The following is a 20039-nucleotide window of genomic DNA, read 5'->3' as shown; positions in this document are numbered from 1 at the left end:
TAGGGAGAGAGTAGGGCCTCTTAAGGGTCAACAAGGTCATCTATGTGCGGAACCACAAGAGATGGGTGAGATCCGAAATGAATATTTCACATCGGTATTTACGGTTGAGAAAGGCATGGATGTTAGGGAACTTGGGGAAATAAATAGTGATGTCTTGAGGAGTGTACATATTACAGAGAGGGAGGTGCTGGAAGTCTTAACGCGCATCAAGGTAGATAAATCTCCGGGACCTGATGAAATGTATCCCAGGACGTTATGGGAGGTTAGGGAGGAAATTGCGGGTCCCCTAGCAGAGATATTTGAATCATCGACAGCTACAGGTGAGGTGCCTGAAGATTGGAGGGTAGCAAATGTTGTGCCTTTGTTTAAGAAGGGTGGCAGGGAAAAGCCTGGGAACTACAGACCGGTGAGCCTGACATCTGTAGTGGGTAAGTTGTTAGAGGGTATTCTGAAAGACAGGATCTACAGGCATTTGGAGAGGCAGGGACTGATTAGGAACAGTCAGCATGGTTTTGTGAGAGGAAAATCATGTCTCACGAATTTGATTGAGTTTTTTGAAGGGGTAACCAAGAAGATAGATGAGGGCTGTGCAGTAGACATGGTCTACATGGACTTTAGCAAAGCCTTTGACAAGGTACCGCATGGTAGGTTGTTACATAAGGTTAAATCTCACGGGATCCAAGGTGAGATAGCCAATTGGATACAAAATTGGATTGACGACAGAAGACAGAGGGTGGTTGTAGAGGGTTGTTTATCAAACTGGAGGCCTGTGACCAGCGGTGTGCCTCAGGGATCGGTGCTGGGTCCGCTGTTATTTGTTATTTATATTAATGATTTGGATGAGAATTTAGGAGGCATGGTTAGTAAGTTTGCAGATGACACCAAGATTGGTGGCATTGTGGACAGTGAAGAAGGTTATCTAGGATTGCAACGGGATCTTTCTTGATAAATTGGGCCAGTGGGCCGATGAATGGCAGATGGAGTTTAATTTAGATAAATGTGAGGTGATGCATTTTGGTCGATCGAATCGGGCCAGGACCTACTCCGTTAATGGTAGGGCATTGGGGAGAGTTATAGAACAAAGAGATCTAGGAGTACAGGTTCATAGCTCCTTGAAAGTGGAGTCACAGGTGGATAGGGTGGTGAAGAAGGCATTCAGCATGCTTGGTTTCATTGGTCAGAACATTGAATACAGGAGTTGGGATGTCTTGTTGAAGTTGTACAAGACATTAGTAAGGCCACACTTGGAATACTGTGTACAGTACTGGTCACCCTATTATAGAAAGGATATTATTAAACTAGAAAGAGTGCAGAAAAGATTTACTAGGATGCTACCGGGACTTGATGGTTTGACTTATAGGGAGAGGTTGGATAGACTGAGACTTTTTTCCCTGGAGAGTAGGAGGTTTAGGGGTGATCTTATAGAAGTCTATAAAATAATGAGGGGCATAGATAAGGTAGATAGTCAAAATCTTTTCCCAAAGGTAGGGGAGTCGATAACGAGGGGACATAGATTTAAGGTGAGAGGGGAGAGATACAAAAGGGTCCAGAGGGGCAATTTTTTCACTCAAAGGTTGGTGAGTGTCTGGAACGAGCTGCCAGAGGCAGTAGTGGAGGCGGGTACAATTTTGTCTTTTAAAAAGCATTTGGACAGTTACATGGGTAAGATGGGTATAGAGGGATATGGGCCAAGTGCAGGCAATTGGGACTAGCTTAGTGGTATAAACTGGGCGACATGGACATGTTGGGCCGAAGGGCCTGTTTCCATGTTGTAAACTTCTATGATTCTAGGTTGGTTTAGTGAGGCACATTTCATTTAATGAGAACGGGTGAGGGTGACATCATTGGAAGTGAGGTCACTAGTGGAGCTGTAGCTTTTTAGCATGCGCTGAGAGTGATGTCATCGGGTGGCCCGGCGCATGCGCAGGAGAAAGACGTCGCGCATCGATCTAAAACCATAAGTACCCACACAGTCAATAATCACTCCCATCGAACTAAACACTCCAGGAGAAAGCTGTGGTGACTGATAGAGCATTGTGTGCAGGCAATGGATTGTTTTCAGGTTCATTGGGTAGAAGGTGGAGGCGGGGGGGTGGGGGTCACATTTTACATTACAGAGTGAATAGTGACAATTCGTCCAGTGACGTCACTTGCCATGCATTCACTGGGCTTTCCGGGAAATCAACTCTCTACCGTTCATGCTCAAGAATGTAATCCAGGTCTAACGGGGGGTGGGGGGGGGGGGCGCGGGGGGCAGAGGAGGAGAGCATGATCCATCTCCCCGTCTGGACCGCGTTCTCCCTTGCTTATCCCCACTTAAACCTGAATCACATTCTCTCCAATTCCCCCCCCCCCACCCCGCACTTTTAGTGAATGGCGAGTCGGGCAGGTGGTGACCCACAATACGGGTCAGAGTGCACATGCGCTAGTCCCTGCACTCGTCACAGCGAACTATACTCAAGATGTTAACCTATCTTTTCGGATGTTAATGAGACAGGTGTGCATTTCTACATTTTCTGTTTTTATTTGACTTCGAGTAACCAGTTTACATTTTAAAAATATCCAGACACCTCACTCAAAAACCAGACAGTACAGTCTAAAACTGGACAGGTGGCAACTCTATGCAAGGCCAGCTTCATGCATGTCACAAATACATTACTGCCTTTGTTGTCATCTAGTTTCCTCTGTTTATACGTCTGATATATAGATCAAATTAAACTGAGGTTACGACATTGAGGATACAACATTTGCACAAGATAAAAAAAAATTCTACACTGTCATAGTATTGTTACCATAATCAATTCACCACACCCAACAATGCAAATTGTGCATAGTTTGTTGGAAGGAATGGGTCCGACAGGTCTAGATACTTTATCTTGCACCACCTATATATTTTAATTAAAAATTGCTTACTGCTTCTTTTAAACAACTTTGTTAGGCAATAGCAATCGTGTCCATTTCAAACGTTCATGTTATTTTCTAACAACTTCATTGGCCAACAGTCACCACAATACATTTATGATGTGCTGGTTTCTACAAGCTAATTAACATGTGACCAACCTGATTGTTCGATGATTGATTGATAGGACTCGAGACCAATTCTGGTAAAAGCAGGCTAGGAGAGCGCAGGGATTTGGCAGGTTTAAGTTTAACCAGTAGTGGCAGTCAGCTTTCTTTCAGCTGCATCAACACCATTGTAGCCTCCACCATGCCTCTCCTCTCCAACTTGGCCATGGGTCTGGCCTCTCAAAAAAAGTAGATGAAGCAATTTCTAAGACCCTTCAATGAAGCAGTTATGAAAAGTGTATTTTCTCCTGTCCAAGGAAAAGTCAACGGAATCATTTGCAAAGGTTATGCAAAAGAAATGATCGAGGTTGCTATCTACCCTTCAGCTTTCTAGAGAAGTCCTAAACTACCTCATTCTCAATGTGACATTTTTAAAGAGTTCAGTGCAGCATGACAGAAATTGTAATAGAAATACTACATCTATCAAATCTCATTCTGTCTGCGGTGTGTCAGCTAATTACATATATCTAATGATAAATTTTTGCCAAAACACAGATGTGATCAGTCCCAAACAAAAGTTTCTCAAATAGTTCTGAACTCATTTTATGAACTGAGCCATTAGAAACTTTCGCCCATATTAAAAGTCTGTAGCATTTGCCAAAAAAGGAAGAAACAGTAAACCAACAGTGAAATTCTAAAAATGTAGAATTTACTTGTGTGCAACAATAACTCCCCAAAATACCCTGAAGGTAAGTAGTATTGCAGATAGCAATGAAGTGAAGTGTGTGAAGCATCCTGTGTGAGTGAGAGGGAGAGAGAGAAAGAAAAAGTGATTGAAGCTGTGGAAGACAGAAACAGAAATAAGGGAACAAGTAATTTGAGAGTGAAGAGTAAGTAGAGAGATAGGTTCAGGAAGAAACAGACATTATTGTTGTTCTTGCTTAAGAGCAATACCACAGGAAATCAATTAGTGTTTTCTTATGTTCCTTTGAGCACAATGAAGTATGCTTCCTTGTACTGGTCCAAAGTTGTGTTTTTTTTAAAATACTAATGGATCTCCTGTCACACTGCTGTTAAATAAAAGTGGTTATTTACTGCGGTGGGTTTCTCCCCAAATTTATAAATTCAAGCAGTGACCATTTAATAGAACAGGTTTAGTCACACGTTTATAACTTATAAATAAAAGCAGTGCACATTTGATGATATTGGGTTTGGCTATTTAATCAAACACACTTATGCAAATATATTAATTGAATAAAAGTAGCAGCCATTCAAGCCAACAGGATTCTCATAAAATGTATTAATTAAATAAAAGGAAAAATTGAACATGCCCCAAAAATTAAATAAACAGAACAGACATTTAATCCAACAGAATTGCACTAACACTTACTAATGAAATAAAAAGGAACAAATATAAAATCAAAATCAAAATACTGCAGATGCTGGAAATCTGAAATAAAAACAGAAAATGCTGGAAATACTCAGCAAGTCAGGCAGTATCTGTGGAGAAATGGAAGAAGTTGAAGATTAAACAGTTTTTAAGCAAGTACAGAGCCAGTGAAAGGGGGGAGGAGGGGAAGGGAGGAAAGAACAAAAGAAAAGGTCTCTGATAGGGTGGAAGGCAGGTGTGATTAAATAACAAAAGGGTTGATGGTGCAAGGCAAGGAGGGTGGTAATGGGATAGGTAAAGAAACAAAAGATGGGTCTCGAGGAGCTGTCAATGGCGGTAATGGTCTTGATGTTGCCATTTACTTCCCAGCTCTTTCCAGCATTTTCTGTTTAAGAACAAATATAATGTGGTTCCGCAACATATGTTAATAGAATGAAAGCAGAGGGCAACATTAAATTAACTACATCGTGGTTGGGAGTGGGCTGGGATTATTTTTAAATTCATTACGCAGCAGTGGAAAACAGGCGGGAAGCTTTTTAAAAACTAAATTGGTCAGTTGCAGCCAGGAGTGAGGCCTGAGGACCAGGGACGAGAATATTTTTAAAATGAATTTCTATTGCAGCCAAGATCAGGGCCTGTAGTGTAGCGTCAGGAATATATTTAAATTATTTTTTATTCCAGCAGAAGCGGGGCTTGAGGAGAGGGGGCAGGTCAAGAAGATTTTACAGCCATCAGTGGGATTGGGTCATGAAGATTTTTTTTAAAAAACTGACAGGAGGCCCAAAGGACCAGTCTTAGGTCCCGAATATTTTTAAATTATTTTTTTTATACAGAGCCAGGGCATGAGGAGTGGGTATTATCTCTATTACAGTGGGGAGCGGGGGCAGAACAGAAGGGAAGAACAAAGGGCTGAGCTGTCAAAGGGGCTAGGAGCAAGGGGGGAAGGCCCTGAGAGACAGGGGACCAGAGCAGGGCAAAGACCAGGGCTGTGAGCAATTGAAGAGAAGCGCAGTGGCAGAAAAGGGCACAAAACAGGGGATGCCAGCAGGGCAAGGCTGGAAGAGGCAGGGGTGCCTATCTGGGCAGCAGAGGAGGACCGACCATGGCAGCAGGACTGGGAAAGATTCAGGCAATAGGACGAAAAAATGTAAAGAAATACATAAAATTAAATGTAAAGAAATATAGTAAATTAAACTTTCAATTATCCCTTGCCCACTAACCTCCTTTCATCTGAACACTACACAGTCTTCATGCCACAGGAAACTAGTAGACTATAACATTTTTCAGTGCCATGGCGCTGATGCACTTGGACGGTATGATTGATCCAATTTACCAAAACATATTTTAAAATCAGAACTAGGACTTTCCTGAACTATCACTAGAAGCCACTGTAAGATGGGACAAATTCATGGTATATATTTGTATCTTCCTTCCCTTGATTTCTCTGCCCCATCATCTCAAAGGAATGCACAGCTGTGAGCATCGTTAATGTCATTATTGGTTTGCTACTTCCTTTCAGTCAAGCTTTTTTCCATTTGTTAAATACATGTTATAGTTATCTCCTTAACCACTTCCTTAATTTGAGATATCTTCAATTGATTATGGTTATTCTGATCCCTTCATCTCACATTCGTAAAGTTATTAATTTCTTTCTATGCTAACATCCTTACACTGCTAGGTGTAAGTGAACCTTACAGTATTAAGAGACCCCATACTTCTTTAGCAATTTATTTTCTCTCATTCTTAAGCATTGCCCTTTTATTTCATTTAACTTTTTTCTTTTTTATTATGCATGATCTGCACCCCTCCACCACTAAACTTCATCCACGGTGTGCATATATTTCTGAACAAAATAAGGTACTCCTTACCACAACAGTACTGGTTCTTAAAGAAAAACTTTCCAGCACCTCTCATCTTGCATCGCAGATGGGAAAATATTTTAGCAGCACTTCAATAATTGAAATAAACTGCTAATAGATAGTGTACATTAGCAGTGTCCAAGATGTGGACTATGGGGCCAATTCAGCCCGCAAGCCATTTAACCCTGCCCACAGTTTTTCTGCTTGTGTGCTAAGTGGTTCAAACTCTCTGAGCTTTGAGGATGAGAAAAGCTACTTCCTGACTGGTGTTTTTAGATCAATGAAGGAGCAGCTTTAATACAGCATTCAGGAAGCAGCTTCCAGGTTCAAAACATTTAAGGAGACCGAAAGGGTTTCCATGTTCTGGACAGGAGAATGAGCACATAGTGGTGGACCAGAAAGACCAAAAGCGTAAGGATGTAGAGGTTTTTCGAGAAAGAGGATTTGGATCTTTAGCATGGGTGCTTCAATTTTTAGCATGGGTGGTTTGAATTTTATACTGGGGCTGGGATTTTAGGTTGAACACCCGTAGTGTACATCTGCCCAGTCTGGCCTAAATGTGACTCCAGTCCCACAACAACGTAGTTGACTCTCAGTTGCTCTCTGAAATGACCTAGCAACCAATTCAGTTGTATTAAATTATCCTCCACCACCTTCTCAGGACAACTAGGGATGATGGCCTTGCCAGCAATGCCCATATCCCAAGAATAAATAAAAATAAACCTTTTCAACTATAATTTGGCCCATAGTGTAGAAACATAAAAACAGGAAGAAAATATGGTAATTAAAAATAATCATCCCTGTCTCCTGGAAAGGGAAAGGGGGAAGATGCTTAATTCTTATTGTCTTTCTCCCAGTGTCCGAATCTGCACTATCAACAACTTTGTATATTTACAAAAGCAGTTTGAAACAAGAAAATCATGCATTTTTTATTTCATTATACAATTTGCATACAATTTTTTTCACAGTGATGTTTGCTTTTCAACCTAAAGTAAAGCCATGTAAACTTTTGCAGAAATCTGTAATACTGCAGAAAGATAAAGGTCAATTTAGGTGACATTTAATGGCGTAAACCACTGCTTGGTTGCACATTGCAATTTTTTTGTGGTTGGGACTGCTTCAGGAAGCAGCTCGTTAGTACGCAGGCCCAGTTGATTGGCTGCTTTTTTTGGCAGATCATTCTTGGAGCCTTAGCAACACTAACAATTCAAGCTGTACACTGAGCTATTTACGTACCTTTGTATCATATTTGAGTACCTTATTCTGATACACTGGACTATAGTTTATTAAAGAAGAAAACCAAAGGTTACAAAATACATGTTTATTCATATTAAAATTTCAAAGTAGTATTTGTTTAAATTTCATCCCATTTCTGCAATATTCATTTAAATCCCCAGGAAAAGTCATCAATTCCCTATTTAGAGTGGATTGCAAATAATTACCATGGGAACCTTTAACTTTTTTTGTATATAAAATTAAGACAGTAATGATCTTATAGAATTTTACACTTAGCTCTGGTCACACCATTTTCATTTATGAGGGAAGGAGTCACCAAGAAACAAACACTAGTTCTTTGGTCTGCAGCTATCTTTATAGATTTCACAATAATTACACACAAACTCCAATGAATGGAAAAACACATCCCTTAAAAGGATTGAGCAAAAGCATTCTAAGCAATTCAGATTATTCTTACACTTTTAAAACACAAGTCCTGTGATGAGGTTTTGTTATCTTTCAGATTGCTTTTTCCAATCCCACGATGGTGCCATTTTTGTCATATTTTAGCCTCTTTATCTATTACCCATTAACCACAATATTTACAAACATCATGTTATTGGTCTACTTATTGTACCTGGAATACTTCAAAGCTTTTTGAATTGCTCAAAATTACTAGTCTTGTGTGAAATTATCATGGACCTTTGAAGCCTGACATTTGACATACATTTGGATAAAATTATATTGCATTTTTCCTTAGGAAGTTTAATTAATCATGGCACCAAAATTTCCTTTCTCTGCCAAAAAAAAGGTGAAATATTATATGGAAAACTTGGAGTGGAGCCCAAGCATTTTCTCCTGAAGAGGGGTGGGGAAGAGAACCTAAAACAAATTCCAAGTCATCCCTAGGTCTCCTCTCATAGATTCCTAACAGCTCATGAGAGCTACATTGTCTGACACCTGAGAAGTAAATAGCCTTCTACTAGTTAATGCTACAGGGCACAGCTAAACTAAGGGATCACGGATTCAGGATATAGAAAGAAGATGGAGTTGAGAGCAATGAGAAAGGAACAGCTTGTTGGGCTTATTGGCCTTTTCCTGTTCTTATATGATTTTATCCAGTAGTGCTTTTTGGGGAGGGGAAATGCAGTAGGCAATAATATGGTCATTCCACCTCTAGCTTCAGATGTAGTCTATGGGTAAAAGTCTCTTCTCTTCACACAGCTGCAAAGGTCTTCAGTGAAACAAGTAGCCTTAACTGAGTGCCTAATGGACAATCCTTATGGAGACAAAGTCCCGTCTTCACACTGAGGACACCATCCAACGTGTTGTGTGGCACTACCACCTTGCTAAATGGGATAGATTCAGAACAGATCTAGCAGCTCAAAACTGGCGCTGTGGGCCATCAGCAACAGCAGAATTGTATTCCAGCACAATCTGTAACCTCATGGCCCGGCATATTCCTCACTCTACCATTACCAACAAGTCAGGGGATCAACCCTGGTTCAATGAGGAGTGTGGAAGAGCATGCCAGGAGCAGCACCAGGCGTACCTAAAAATGAGGTGCCAACCTGGTGAAGCTACAACATAGGACTACATGCATGCTAAACAGCGGAAGCACATTCTATACACAGAGCTAAGCGACTCCACAACCAACGGATCAGATCAAAGCTCTGCAGTCCTGCCACATCCAGTCATGAACGGTGGTGGACAATTAAACAACTAACTGGAGGAGGAGGCTCCGTGAACATCCCCATCCTCAAAGATGGCAGAGTCCAGCACGTGAGTGCAAAAGACAAGGCTGAAGCAATTGCAACCATCCTCAGCCAGAAGTACCGAGTGGATGATCCATCTCAGCCTCCTCATGATATCCCCACCATCAAAGGAGCCAGTCTTCAGCTAATTTGATTCACTTCATGTGATATCAAGAAACAGCTGCGTGCACTGGATACAACAAAGGCTATGGGCCCTGACAAATCTCGGCCGTAATACTGAAGACGTGTGCTCCAGAACTAGCCGCGCCTCTAGCCAAACTGTTCCAGTACAGCTACAACACTGGCATCTACCCGACAATGTGGAAAGTTGCGCAGGTACGTCCTGTACACAAAAAGCAGGACAAATCCAATCCGGCCAATTACCATCCCATCAGTCTACTCTCAATCATCAGCAAAGCGATGGAAGGTGTCGTCGACAGTGCTATCAAGCGGCACTTACTCACCAATAACCTGTTCACCGATGCTCAGTTTGGGTTCCGCCAGGACCACTCGGCTCCAGACCTCATTACAGCCTTGGTCCAAACATGGACAAAAGAGCTGAATTCCAGAGGTGAGGTGAGAGTAACTGCCCTTGACATCAAGGCAGCATTTGACAGAGTGTGGCACCAAGAAGTCAATGGGAATCAGAGGGAAAACTCTCCAGTGGCTGGAGTCATAACTAGCACAAAGGAAGATGGTAGTGGTTGTTGGAGGCCAATCACCTCAGCCCCAGGACATTGCTGCAGGAGTTCCTCAGGGCAGTGTCCTAGGCTCAACCATCTTCAGCTGCTTCATCAATGACCTTCACTCCATCATAAGGTCAGAAATGGGGATGTTTGCTGATAATTGCACAGTGTTCAGTTCCATTCGCAACCCCTCAGATAATGAAGCAGTCCGTGCCCGCATGCAGCAAGACCTGGACAACATCCAGGCTTGCGCTGAAAAGTGACAAGTAACATTCGCACCAGACAAGTGCCAGGCAATGACCATCTCCAACAAGAGAGAGTCTAACCACCTCCCCTTGACATTCAATGGCATTACCATCGCTGAATCCCCCACCATCAACATCCTGGGGGGTCACCATTGACCAGAAACTTAACTGGACCAGCCATATAAATACTATGGCTACAACAGCAGGTCAGAGGCTGGGTATTCTGCAGCGAGTGACTCATCTCCTGACTCCCCAAAGCCTTTCCAACATCTACAAGGCACAAGTCAGGAGTGTGATAGAATACTCTCCACTTGCCTGGATGAGTGCAGCTCCAATAACACTCAAGAAGCTCGACACCATCCACGCCAAAGCAGCCCGCTTGATTGGCACCCCATCCACCACCCGAAACATTCACTCCCTTCACCACCGGCGCACAGTGGCTGCAGTGTGTACTATCCACAGGATGCACTGCAGCAACTCGCCAAGGCTTCTTCAACAGCACCTCCCAAACCCACGACCTCTATCACCTAGAAGGACATGGGAACATCACCACCTGCACGTTCCCCTCCAAATCACACACCATCCCGACTTGGAAATATATCGCTGTTCCTTCATCGTTGCTGGGTCAAAATCCTGGAACACCCTACCCAACAGCACTTTGGGAGAACCTTCACCAATCGGACTGCCGCGTTTCAAGAAGGCGACTCACCACTACCTTCTCAAAGGCAATTAGGGATGGGCAATAAATGCTGGCCTTGCCAGTGACGCCCACATCCCATGAACGATTAAAAAAAATCTTCTTCAATATCGACCATATTAGTATTAAATTGACAATCTCACTCAACAGAAAGTAAAGAAAAGAAAAAGGGCAGACAGGACAGAAAGGACAGACAGGAGAGACAGAAAGAAAGAAAGGAAGACTTGCTTTGATATAGCGCCTTTCACGACCTCGGGACCTCCCAAGTGCTTTACAGCCAATGAAGTACTTTTGAAGTGTAGTCACTGTTGTAATGTAGAAAACGCAAGCTCCCACAAACAGCAATGTGATAATGGCCGGACAATCTGTTTTTTAGTGTTGTTGGTTGAGGGATAAATATTAGCCAGGACACCAGGGAGAACTCCCCTGCTCTTCTTCAAAATAGTGCTATGGGATCTTTTACATCCACCTGAGGGGGCAGACGCCCTCGGTTTAACGTCTTAAGCAAAAGACGGTACCTCCCACAGTGCAACACTCCCTCAGTACTGCACTGGAATGTCAGACTAGATCTTGTACTCAAGCTTCTGGAGTGGGACTTGAACTCACAACCTTCTGTCTCAGAGGCAGGAGAACTACCACTGAGCCAAGGCTGACACCTAATGAGGATGGCTGGTGCAGGGAAAGAGTGGAAAAATAAACAACAGGTACCATACTAGGTGCCATTCAATGGCAAAATCTTGCAGTAGAGTAGAGGCAACTTTATTTTGATTCTTGCCTGTGTTATACCTAACTGTGTTCAATTCACTCTCCAGGTGCCAAAAGTGAAAAAGCATTCTGTTCTCCAGCTTTCTGTTGCCTTGATGAGCACAATAATTCACCGAAAACAGGATTTTTAAAAAACTAATAGAAATTCAGTACAAAGATACTATTTTCAGTCGCAAATTGTATTCAGAAAGAAAAAATCAATTGCTATTGAAAGGAAATACCTGTTCTGCTTTGTTGTTTAATGCTTTCTGTGCTGCCAGGGCGGGTGGAAGGTCTACTGTCTTGCTTAGCCTGTTCACTGAAAAAGATAAGCAAAAATATTTGAAAAATAGGGAATACAAGTTAGGTTTACTTAAAATGATCACCATCTGATTTGTGCCCAATCCTATGATACTCACTTCGTAATTTACATTTTACTATATTTTGAATGACCATTCACAATTGCATTTCTATCAAAATGATGAAATATGAGGTGGTTTGAACACCAATGTAGTCCAAAAATATACATTTCAGTTTTTGTAAACATCTAGAAAATCTCCATGAAGAACAAATTTAAATACATAATATGTACAGATCAGTGAATACGTCAAAAACACTCAGACAAATGATAGGGTCAAGACACATTCCAAGGGGATACCCATAGCAGATGTGACTGGAAAGCATCTGTTTTGCTATTTCACTCAACAAATAAAGGATTACAAGGCTCAACTGACAAACTCTTAAAGGTCATTTTTTCGATGGAGGGGGTTGAGATTTCCTCTGTGCAATAGCGTAACAAAATTAGAAATCTGTTCTTTGTAAGTGTGTTTATCATTCTGTTGCACAGAGCCAACCTATTCCCTAGGAGTTCTCAGGTCCTGGAACAACCTAATTCAAAAACACCATTTACCCATCCATCGAGTTGGTCAGCACATTGCAGGAGATGCAGCACAACTTTGGCATTGTGATTTTCACAGGGATTTTTAAAAAATATAAAATGAAAATATTTCTCCACAGGCTCTGAGAAAAATATTAACCAAAAGCCTAGACTTTTGAGAGGTTGAGGTCTTAAAAGATACAAACTTTAAAGCAGGTACTAAAAAGGTACAGTAGCGTAGTGGTTATGTTACTGGACTAGTGTGAATTAATTAAAAATGTGAGTTCAAATCCCACCATAGCAGTTTGAGAATTTGAAGTTAATTTAAAAAACAAATCTAGAAATAAAAAGCTGGTATCAGTAAAAGCAACTATGAAGCTGTTGCAATGTCATAATAAACCCAGCTGGTTCACTAATGTCCTTTAGGGAAAGAAACCTTCTGTACTTACTCGGTGTGGCCCATATTTGACTCGAGTCCCACTCTTAAATGGCCTAGCAAGCCACTCAGTTGTATCAAATTCCCCATCACCACCTTCTTAGGCCAACTAGAGATGGGCAATAAATGCTGGCCTTGCCACTGATGCCCACAGCCCGAGAATGAATTTTTAAAAAAAGACACAAGATAATTTTATAAATTTAGGCATGTTGTTGATTGATTGTGTTTAAGGTTTGCTTGATATTCATGAGTCCATACAGTTAAAGAATTGCAATTTGTTGTGTTTTTATTTCAGCCAATGAAGAAGTGTGACACCAGAGTGTTTTGGACTGGAACCACGTGCTATCATACCATTTTGAATTTTAGACAGACAGGTTCAGTAGCTGGGGTTTGAAATGGGTGCTACTCCTTTTTTGATAAGTACCAAATGGTGAGCTAGAAAAACACAGTCTGTGTGAAACAGGTGCTATTGGTGTTCACAAATTGGTGGATAAAGATTAATTTTTGAGTTTCATGCAGCATTTTTGAAGTTTGTGCAACATTTTTGAAATGCTAACAAATGCAGTTTTTGTTAGATGTAAACGTGACTTCCAATTGCTGTCACGTATCAAAACAAGCAGGCTATTATGATTGAAAGCCGAGCCATTACAAGTCATTATTCCATTGTCGACAGAGACATTTTATCTATTTCAAAAGAAACTTTATATCAAATAAGTTCCATGAGAGGGAACTGAGTGGCACGGTGGATTAGATACTGACCTTTCACTCTGGGATCTAGGTTCAAATCTGGCTCAGACTGATGGAATGAAAGTCTCCTTTACTGCTGTAAGAGTCCCATGTGAAATACATTTGGGCCATCTCAGTAGTGAGCACTGGCCCATGGCACTAATTTGCAATGTTACTCAGATAATCTCAAGTATAACCGGTGTGGGAAGTGAAATATGTGCTGCACTGGTGAAGTAGGGGGTACGCTTTTGAGGCAAATTGTTTGGGGCAGAATGGAAGGAGCTTTGCTCTGCATCAGGTTGTGCTGTACCTGACCTACAATGCTTGATACTGACACTGGGGGTTCATTTTAACTCCAGGTGGGTGAGGGTGGGGTGGGGGGGGGCAGTTAAAATGGAGCAGGGGACTTGCCCACTCCTTTACCACTTTGGTCTGGCCGAATGCAATTTTAAATTGCAGGCAGCAAAGACGCCCGCCCCAGGCCGGCGCAGTCCTATTTAAATATTCAGATTAGACTCCGATGATGTCATCAGGGCACGATTTGCTATTTTAACCTGAGGTCTGAACAGAGAGCAGTGGTAGCTTAGCCGCCAGGCCAAACCTGCTGGGACAGGGAGAGACAGGTTTAAAACATTTTTTAGTCTTCTTGTGGACAGAGAGGAGCAGGAGTGCTCCTCCAGGTCGCACAAGGAAATGTTGGGACTTCCCTGTCCCGGGGTTCCTCCTCCTCTGACCGAGAATCCCCTCCAGAGCACTTATCTTGTGCCGGGGACCGTTCCCCTGGGTCCCCAGTGGCGACCTTCCGCCGCCTGATTTTAATGATCAGGTAACTGCTGCCCGCCGACTTTCCTGCCATTATGGTCAGGAAGTCGGCAAGCAGCATGTTAATGAGACCCGGCCATTAAAAATGGCCGAGCCTGCCTGCTGCCGCTCCCAGGCGGGCATGCCACTCGCTTTACCACGTTCCTGCCTGGGAGTTAAAATCGAGACCCAGCTGTCTGAAGTGAGTAACATTCACCTCCCTCACCTCTGAGCACAAAAAAAAATTGCACCAGTTCGGGCTGCGTGGATTCTGACGAAGGATTATAACTGAAACATTAGCATTATTTTTCTCTTTCACTTCTGCTCTGCTGTGTATTTCAGCACTTTGTTTTTGTTTCTGGTCAAGATTTTAGTTCAGGCAAAAACACACCAGCTGTCTGACCCCAGTGCGGTCCTAATTCACATTTGCTAATTGGAGTCCGATGCCATCATCGAGCCTCGACAGCAATCTAACGAGGAAGGTTTAGGCCTCTCCTACCTCGGACTGGCCACACCCCCCCCTTCCACCCCTTCCTTATCGTAAGACCTTTTGGAACCCCCTTCCCCACACTTACCTGAGAGCCAGCAGGCGGCCCTTGGCTGCCCAATTTTTCAGAGACCGGGAGCCTCTTCCTGTCCACTCCGGGTAGTAATTGGGACAGCAGCACGTTAATATGGTCCAGCGATTGAAACTGCCATGGCCTCATACTGCTATGGGCAGTCGGGAAACTTTCCTGCCAGAAACCTGCTGGCAGTTAAAATCCTCTTCCCCAACCACCCCCCCCCCACCCCACCCCGCAAGGTTTCAGTTCATGAGACTCATCTACTTATGTCATCAAGTCATTTACATTACAGGAGGAAAAGACATTGGAAAAATGTCCAAAGATATTAGGCTACATTGGGCCATAATTTGCTGTAGCAGGGCAACGAATGGCGTCCGCTGTTAGTTAGACTTGCCCTTGCCCATTTAATCGTGATGATATTTTGCACCGCAAGTTGCTGAAAATGCGAGCTGATAACGTTGCAGCGAGGGAAACCAGGCATCTGGGACCTGAGTGAACAGGGCAAGCAGCTATGTATCTCCTTAACCAATCAAATTGAAGGATTGTGAAATTATCAGCGCAAGGACTGAGAAGGAAGTGTAAATTAGAGTGGGTAAATTCAATGTCAAATCAGGTACAGAAAAAGAAATAGAGGGGGAAAAGAAAGATTCGATTAAGAGAGAAAGAAAAAAAAGAAAGCAAGGAAAAGTAAAAAAAAAAGGCCTCACTGTTATTTTGACAGCAAATTATTGCCCATTCTCTTTCATCACATCTAAATTTTACTACTCCTTTCTTTGATTCAATCCAAAATAATATTCTTTGTGAAGCTATGATCTTTAAAACTTACTATTTATAATAATTTTATTCCTACGAAATGTACAAAACCCATTATTCCCCTGACTAGAGAGCCCGCAGTCAATCTGTTCCCATACCTCTGCTATTGTTGCTAGGAGGTGAAAATGAGCAGCCTTGATTAACTCACTCTTCAGTTTTTTTCACTCCCTCTGTATTGGACAGATTCGCAAAATGTTGCATCTAATTTTTAGTGGGATAGCATTTGGGAAAGAGTGATCACAATATCATCAGGTTTAGAGTGGTTATGGAAAAGGACAAGGAACAATCAAAAGTGAAAATACTCAACTGGAAGAGGGCTAATTTCAGTGGGTTGAAAAGGGATCTTTGGTCAAAAGCCATTTGGCTTGTCGCATCTGTGCCGGCTCTCTGAAAGATATCGTTTTAGTCACATTCTCCCTTTTCACATACCCATATAGGAGCATGTAATTTTTTTTCATTTCTTCCAAAGTTGCTTTTAGAAGATAAGCTGAGATAACACTTTGTTCTGTCCCACCTATCTCTAATTTGCAGGAGAGCAACTACACAAATTTGAATAATTAGACTAACACTTCCATTTGTTAGTAAACCACTGAAGTTTTAAATTCCCTAAAACATGGTTTGCTTTTTAAATTAAAGTGGACAAAAAATGTGCACAGTTGTCTTCATTTGAATAGACTTTTCTTTTAACTAATAATTGTCCTCCCCCAATATGCCCAGCCTTGCTGTTCTCTTTTGACACCACGTGAAAGAAAGCTGAATTTATCTTCTTAGCTCAGGTTTAAATGTGCAAAACATGCACATCTGTTTTTCTTATCAGAATGTATGCATGTTTAGTATGTCACCAGTATGAAATCCTGTTTCATGAAGATAGAACTGCAAAGCATATCTACAAAGTAGGAGCAACTTGTGCACCACAACAAATACTTCATGCAAAATTCAAAGTGGCTCAAATGTTCTTTTGGAAAAAAAAATGATTGCTAGCTTTTGAAAATTACTTGCATTATACCAATGCAAGGATCCAGAGATGGTACGACCAGGTGTTTGATTTCCCCAATCCTCTGAGTTCTTACTCAGCCATTTTGCTTTAAGGAGAAGCTGAGCAGTGATCTGATGCCTCACCAGGAGGAGGAAAAGAAAATCAGATAGAGATCATCCCAATTTGCTCCAGCAGCATTTCAGTGTTGCTTTAGCAAAGGCCTGGGTAGAGGTCACCCAGTGGTCCTCTCACCCACAGGTTCAAGTTAAAAATATTATTAAAGCAAAAAAAAAGTACTGAAAGCAGCCTGCCCAATCCCAGGCTTTCCCACTTCCTGCCAGCCCCAGATCTTAGCACTACCACGTGGGCCCAATTCCTTCCAGCATAGGCTTTGGCCCATCGATCTGAGCCAGCCCCAAGCTGCAGCATCCGGTTTCTCTCTTACCAGCCCGTGTTGCAGCAGCACACAGATACACTATTACTGGCTCTGGATCCAGCACAATCATGAGGAAAATCAGCCGGCCCAGGGTAGAGATTCATCATAACGTGCACCTTTCTGCAGGTTATCATTACATCCTCAATCATCCAACCAAGAAAATGAAAAATAGTTTTGATACTTTTAAAACTCAGGTGCAGGTATGAACAATACATATGCTCAAAATGATGGTTTATGAAAAATAAACCAATTGTGCCACAACCTGTACAGCTCATGATTACCTTTGCATTTAGTTTTGTGAAGCACCACTCCCTTGGCCCCGCTAAGGTTATTGACATATAGCCTCTGGATGGATCACGTACAGTTAAGTATTCTCTACAGCCCAAACTGCAAGACTCTACCCCTGGTGCAGACTTGTTTGACGAGAGCACAGGTCAGGGAATCAGGAGTGGAAGCCTGCATGCCCCATTCACTGCACTCACCATTTTCTGGCCATTAAAATCAATGGTTGGAAAATTGGGTGTGTTATGAGTGAGACTGTGTATGCTTGGAGTGAACTCTTACAACTTCAGGGCTTATGACTTTTGGATGTTTTAATTCTCTCTGGAGAACATGAAATAGTGTTCGTACCACTACAGGACATAGTTTAGTTCAATATCAGTGACACTTCAAATCTCCTTGGATGGAGAAAAATAAGCAGAATGATAAAATCTCCACTGCCCCTTAACTTTAATCCATACCTTCATCACCTCAAGGAATGGTTTGTCATATACTTTCCTCACCGGCTTTTGCCCTTACCAAATTTCAGCTGGTGAAAAGTCCTCTCTTGCACAAGGTCCCACACACCCATCAAACTTGACTACCCCCTCTGGCCCAGTGAATCAGTTTCAAGATCCTCATAGTCATTTTCAAATCCTTCCTCAGCCTCATTTTATCCTACCTAACCAATTTTCTCCAGCTAGTTCTTCAGCTGCAGATCAGTACTTCTCTAATAGCCTCCAGCACAGTCCAAATACTAGCGCACATGGGCCATCCTGTAAATTACATCATCAGAGCAGCTTGGGAAGGAGAGAGGACTTAAAATCTCCATGAAGCTAAAAATACTGTACAAAAATGAAGAGATCTCCTAATGAGATATACAAGGGGAGGGGTAAGAATGGCTTTAGTCACTATATGTGGTAATAACGTACATGCACTTAAAATGAACAGGCTTTTGATAAGGAATTCTTCCCCATTGTGCTTTTTTAAAAAAAAAATCATCCCTTCATGACTCCTTAGCAGTGAGGAGGTACTGGAAATCTATTCCCAGACTTCTGTTAACGTGGCTCTCTATGCAGTAACTTTGTGATGTATTGCGAGTGTTGCCTGGGGTGCTTCTACCTTGGATTTCCCTTTCCCTGCTGTGATAAACTATTTGGCCTCCACTTGATACCTTCCATAGATAGCACTGACAAGAATTTGGAAACTGCCACATTCAAAATTACAAGGGCACCAACCTATGACAATACACAGTGAAGGCCCAATACACAATCATAGTTTTGTTTATGTTTTGATGAAATTATAATTATAACTCAGGTAGAACTTACATTCATCAGACATGGCTGTCAAAGTTGCTAAAATAATAGATTCCAAGGGTATACACTTTCAGGTAAAAAAAACAATATACTCAGCAAAAGACTGATGATTCAAATAAATTCATAAGATTCTATCAACCAATCCATTATTTTTATGGAAATGTGTGATCAGAATTTTTAAACATTATTCTTATATAATACTAGGTGATTTGCCATTGCATTGGCAGTCAAACCCAACTATGGTCTTTAGGTGAAGCAGGGTTAGAAGTCGGAGGATAATTGGACCAGGACATGCAGATGTAATTCAATCTCCATTTTAAAGTCATACATTCTATCCATATCTTTATATTCCCATTATAAATTCCTATGTCCACATTCATAATGGAAACTGCCTACATAAACTTGGCATGTTGTAATTATATGCTGCCGCCAGAGGAAATGCAAGCAGACATAAGATTTTTAATCTATTATAGATATTATAACTCATATAATTGATTCAGCAAATCTGCATCTCCATTTGTTACTTTGTAAATAAAAGAATGTAACTGGCATTGGCGGAGAAGTTTCTTCCTCTAAGGTTTTTAATATGTAGGTGGCATAGTAACCATGTTATTTGAAACCAAAGGGTTTCAGTAAAAAATACTTTTACAAGAAACATCCCATTCAGTAAGCAGCTAGCTAGGAGTTCTAACAAATTGCCACAGTGCATGAAACTGTAATTAGAGACCTGGTAAATGTTTTACTATTGCACAACTGAGTGAAGCATCCCTATTATGGTTATAGTGTAGCAGTATGCAGGCTGTGTGCCAAAATAGGAGGTAGAGTTGATTAAAGTGCAAGGTGATAAAGCAAATTATATCAGCTCAAGGTCCACTCTTCCAACACAGAACTTATGCAGTCCTATACCAGTGAACTAGATAGTTCACACTTCCACAGTACACAGTTCCTCTGAGAATCAACAAGCAACCAATACCCACTGAATTGCAACCATTTTAATTACGTACCAGTACAGCTTAACACAACAAGAACACATATCTCTAATTTTTACTGTTCAGTATAAAAACAAATAAAGTTCTATAGTCTGATTAAGGATGGGATTATTTGTTTTTATCGAACATGTTCTGCGACATGGCAAAGAGATTTTTTTTATTCATTCCCAGGATGTGGTCGTTGCTGGCATTTATTGTTATTCCCTAGTTGCCCTGAGAAGGTGGTGGTGGGCCTTCTTCTTGAACCGCTGC

The 20039-nt window shown here is 41.7% G+C and overlaps 1 protein-coding gene across 3 annotated transcripts in view; it reads right to left on the bottom strand.

The window, feature by feature from the left end:
• armc2 (armadillo repeat containing 2) overlaps positions 1-20039 on the bottom strand; it is a 120543-nt gene that overhangs the window by 85783 nt on the left and 14721 nt on the right. For all 3 annotated transcript variants that reach the window (XM_067985000.1, XM_067984999.1, XM_067985001.1), the window contains one exon: positions 11839-11915. In XM_067985000.1, coding sequence (XP_067841101.1) covers positions 11839-11915 — 77 coding nt within the window. The remainder of the gene's footprint in view (positions 1-11838; positions 11916-20039) is intronic.

The sequence above is a fragment of the Heptranchias perlo genome, chromosome 5 (assembly GCF_035084215.1).
Source record: "Heptranchias perlo isolate sHepPer1 chromosome 5, sHepPer1.hap1, whole genome shotgun sequence".
Classification (NCBI taxonomy): Eukaryota; Metazoa; Chordata; class Chondrichthyes; order Hexanchiformes; family Hexanchidae; genus Heptranchias; species Heptranchias perlo.
The sequence above is the reverse complement of the archived record's forward strand: the minus strand, read 5'-3'. Positions and strand labels throughout refer to the sequence as shown.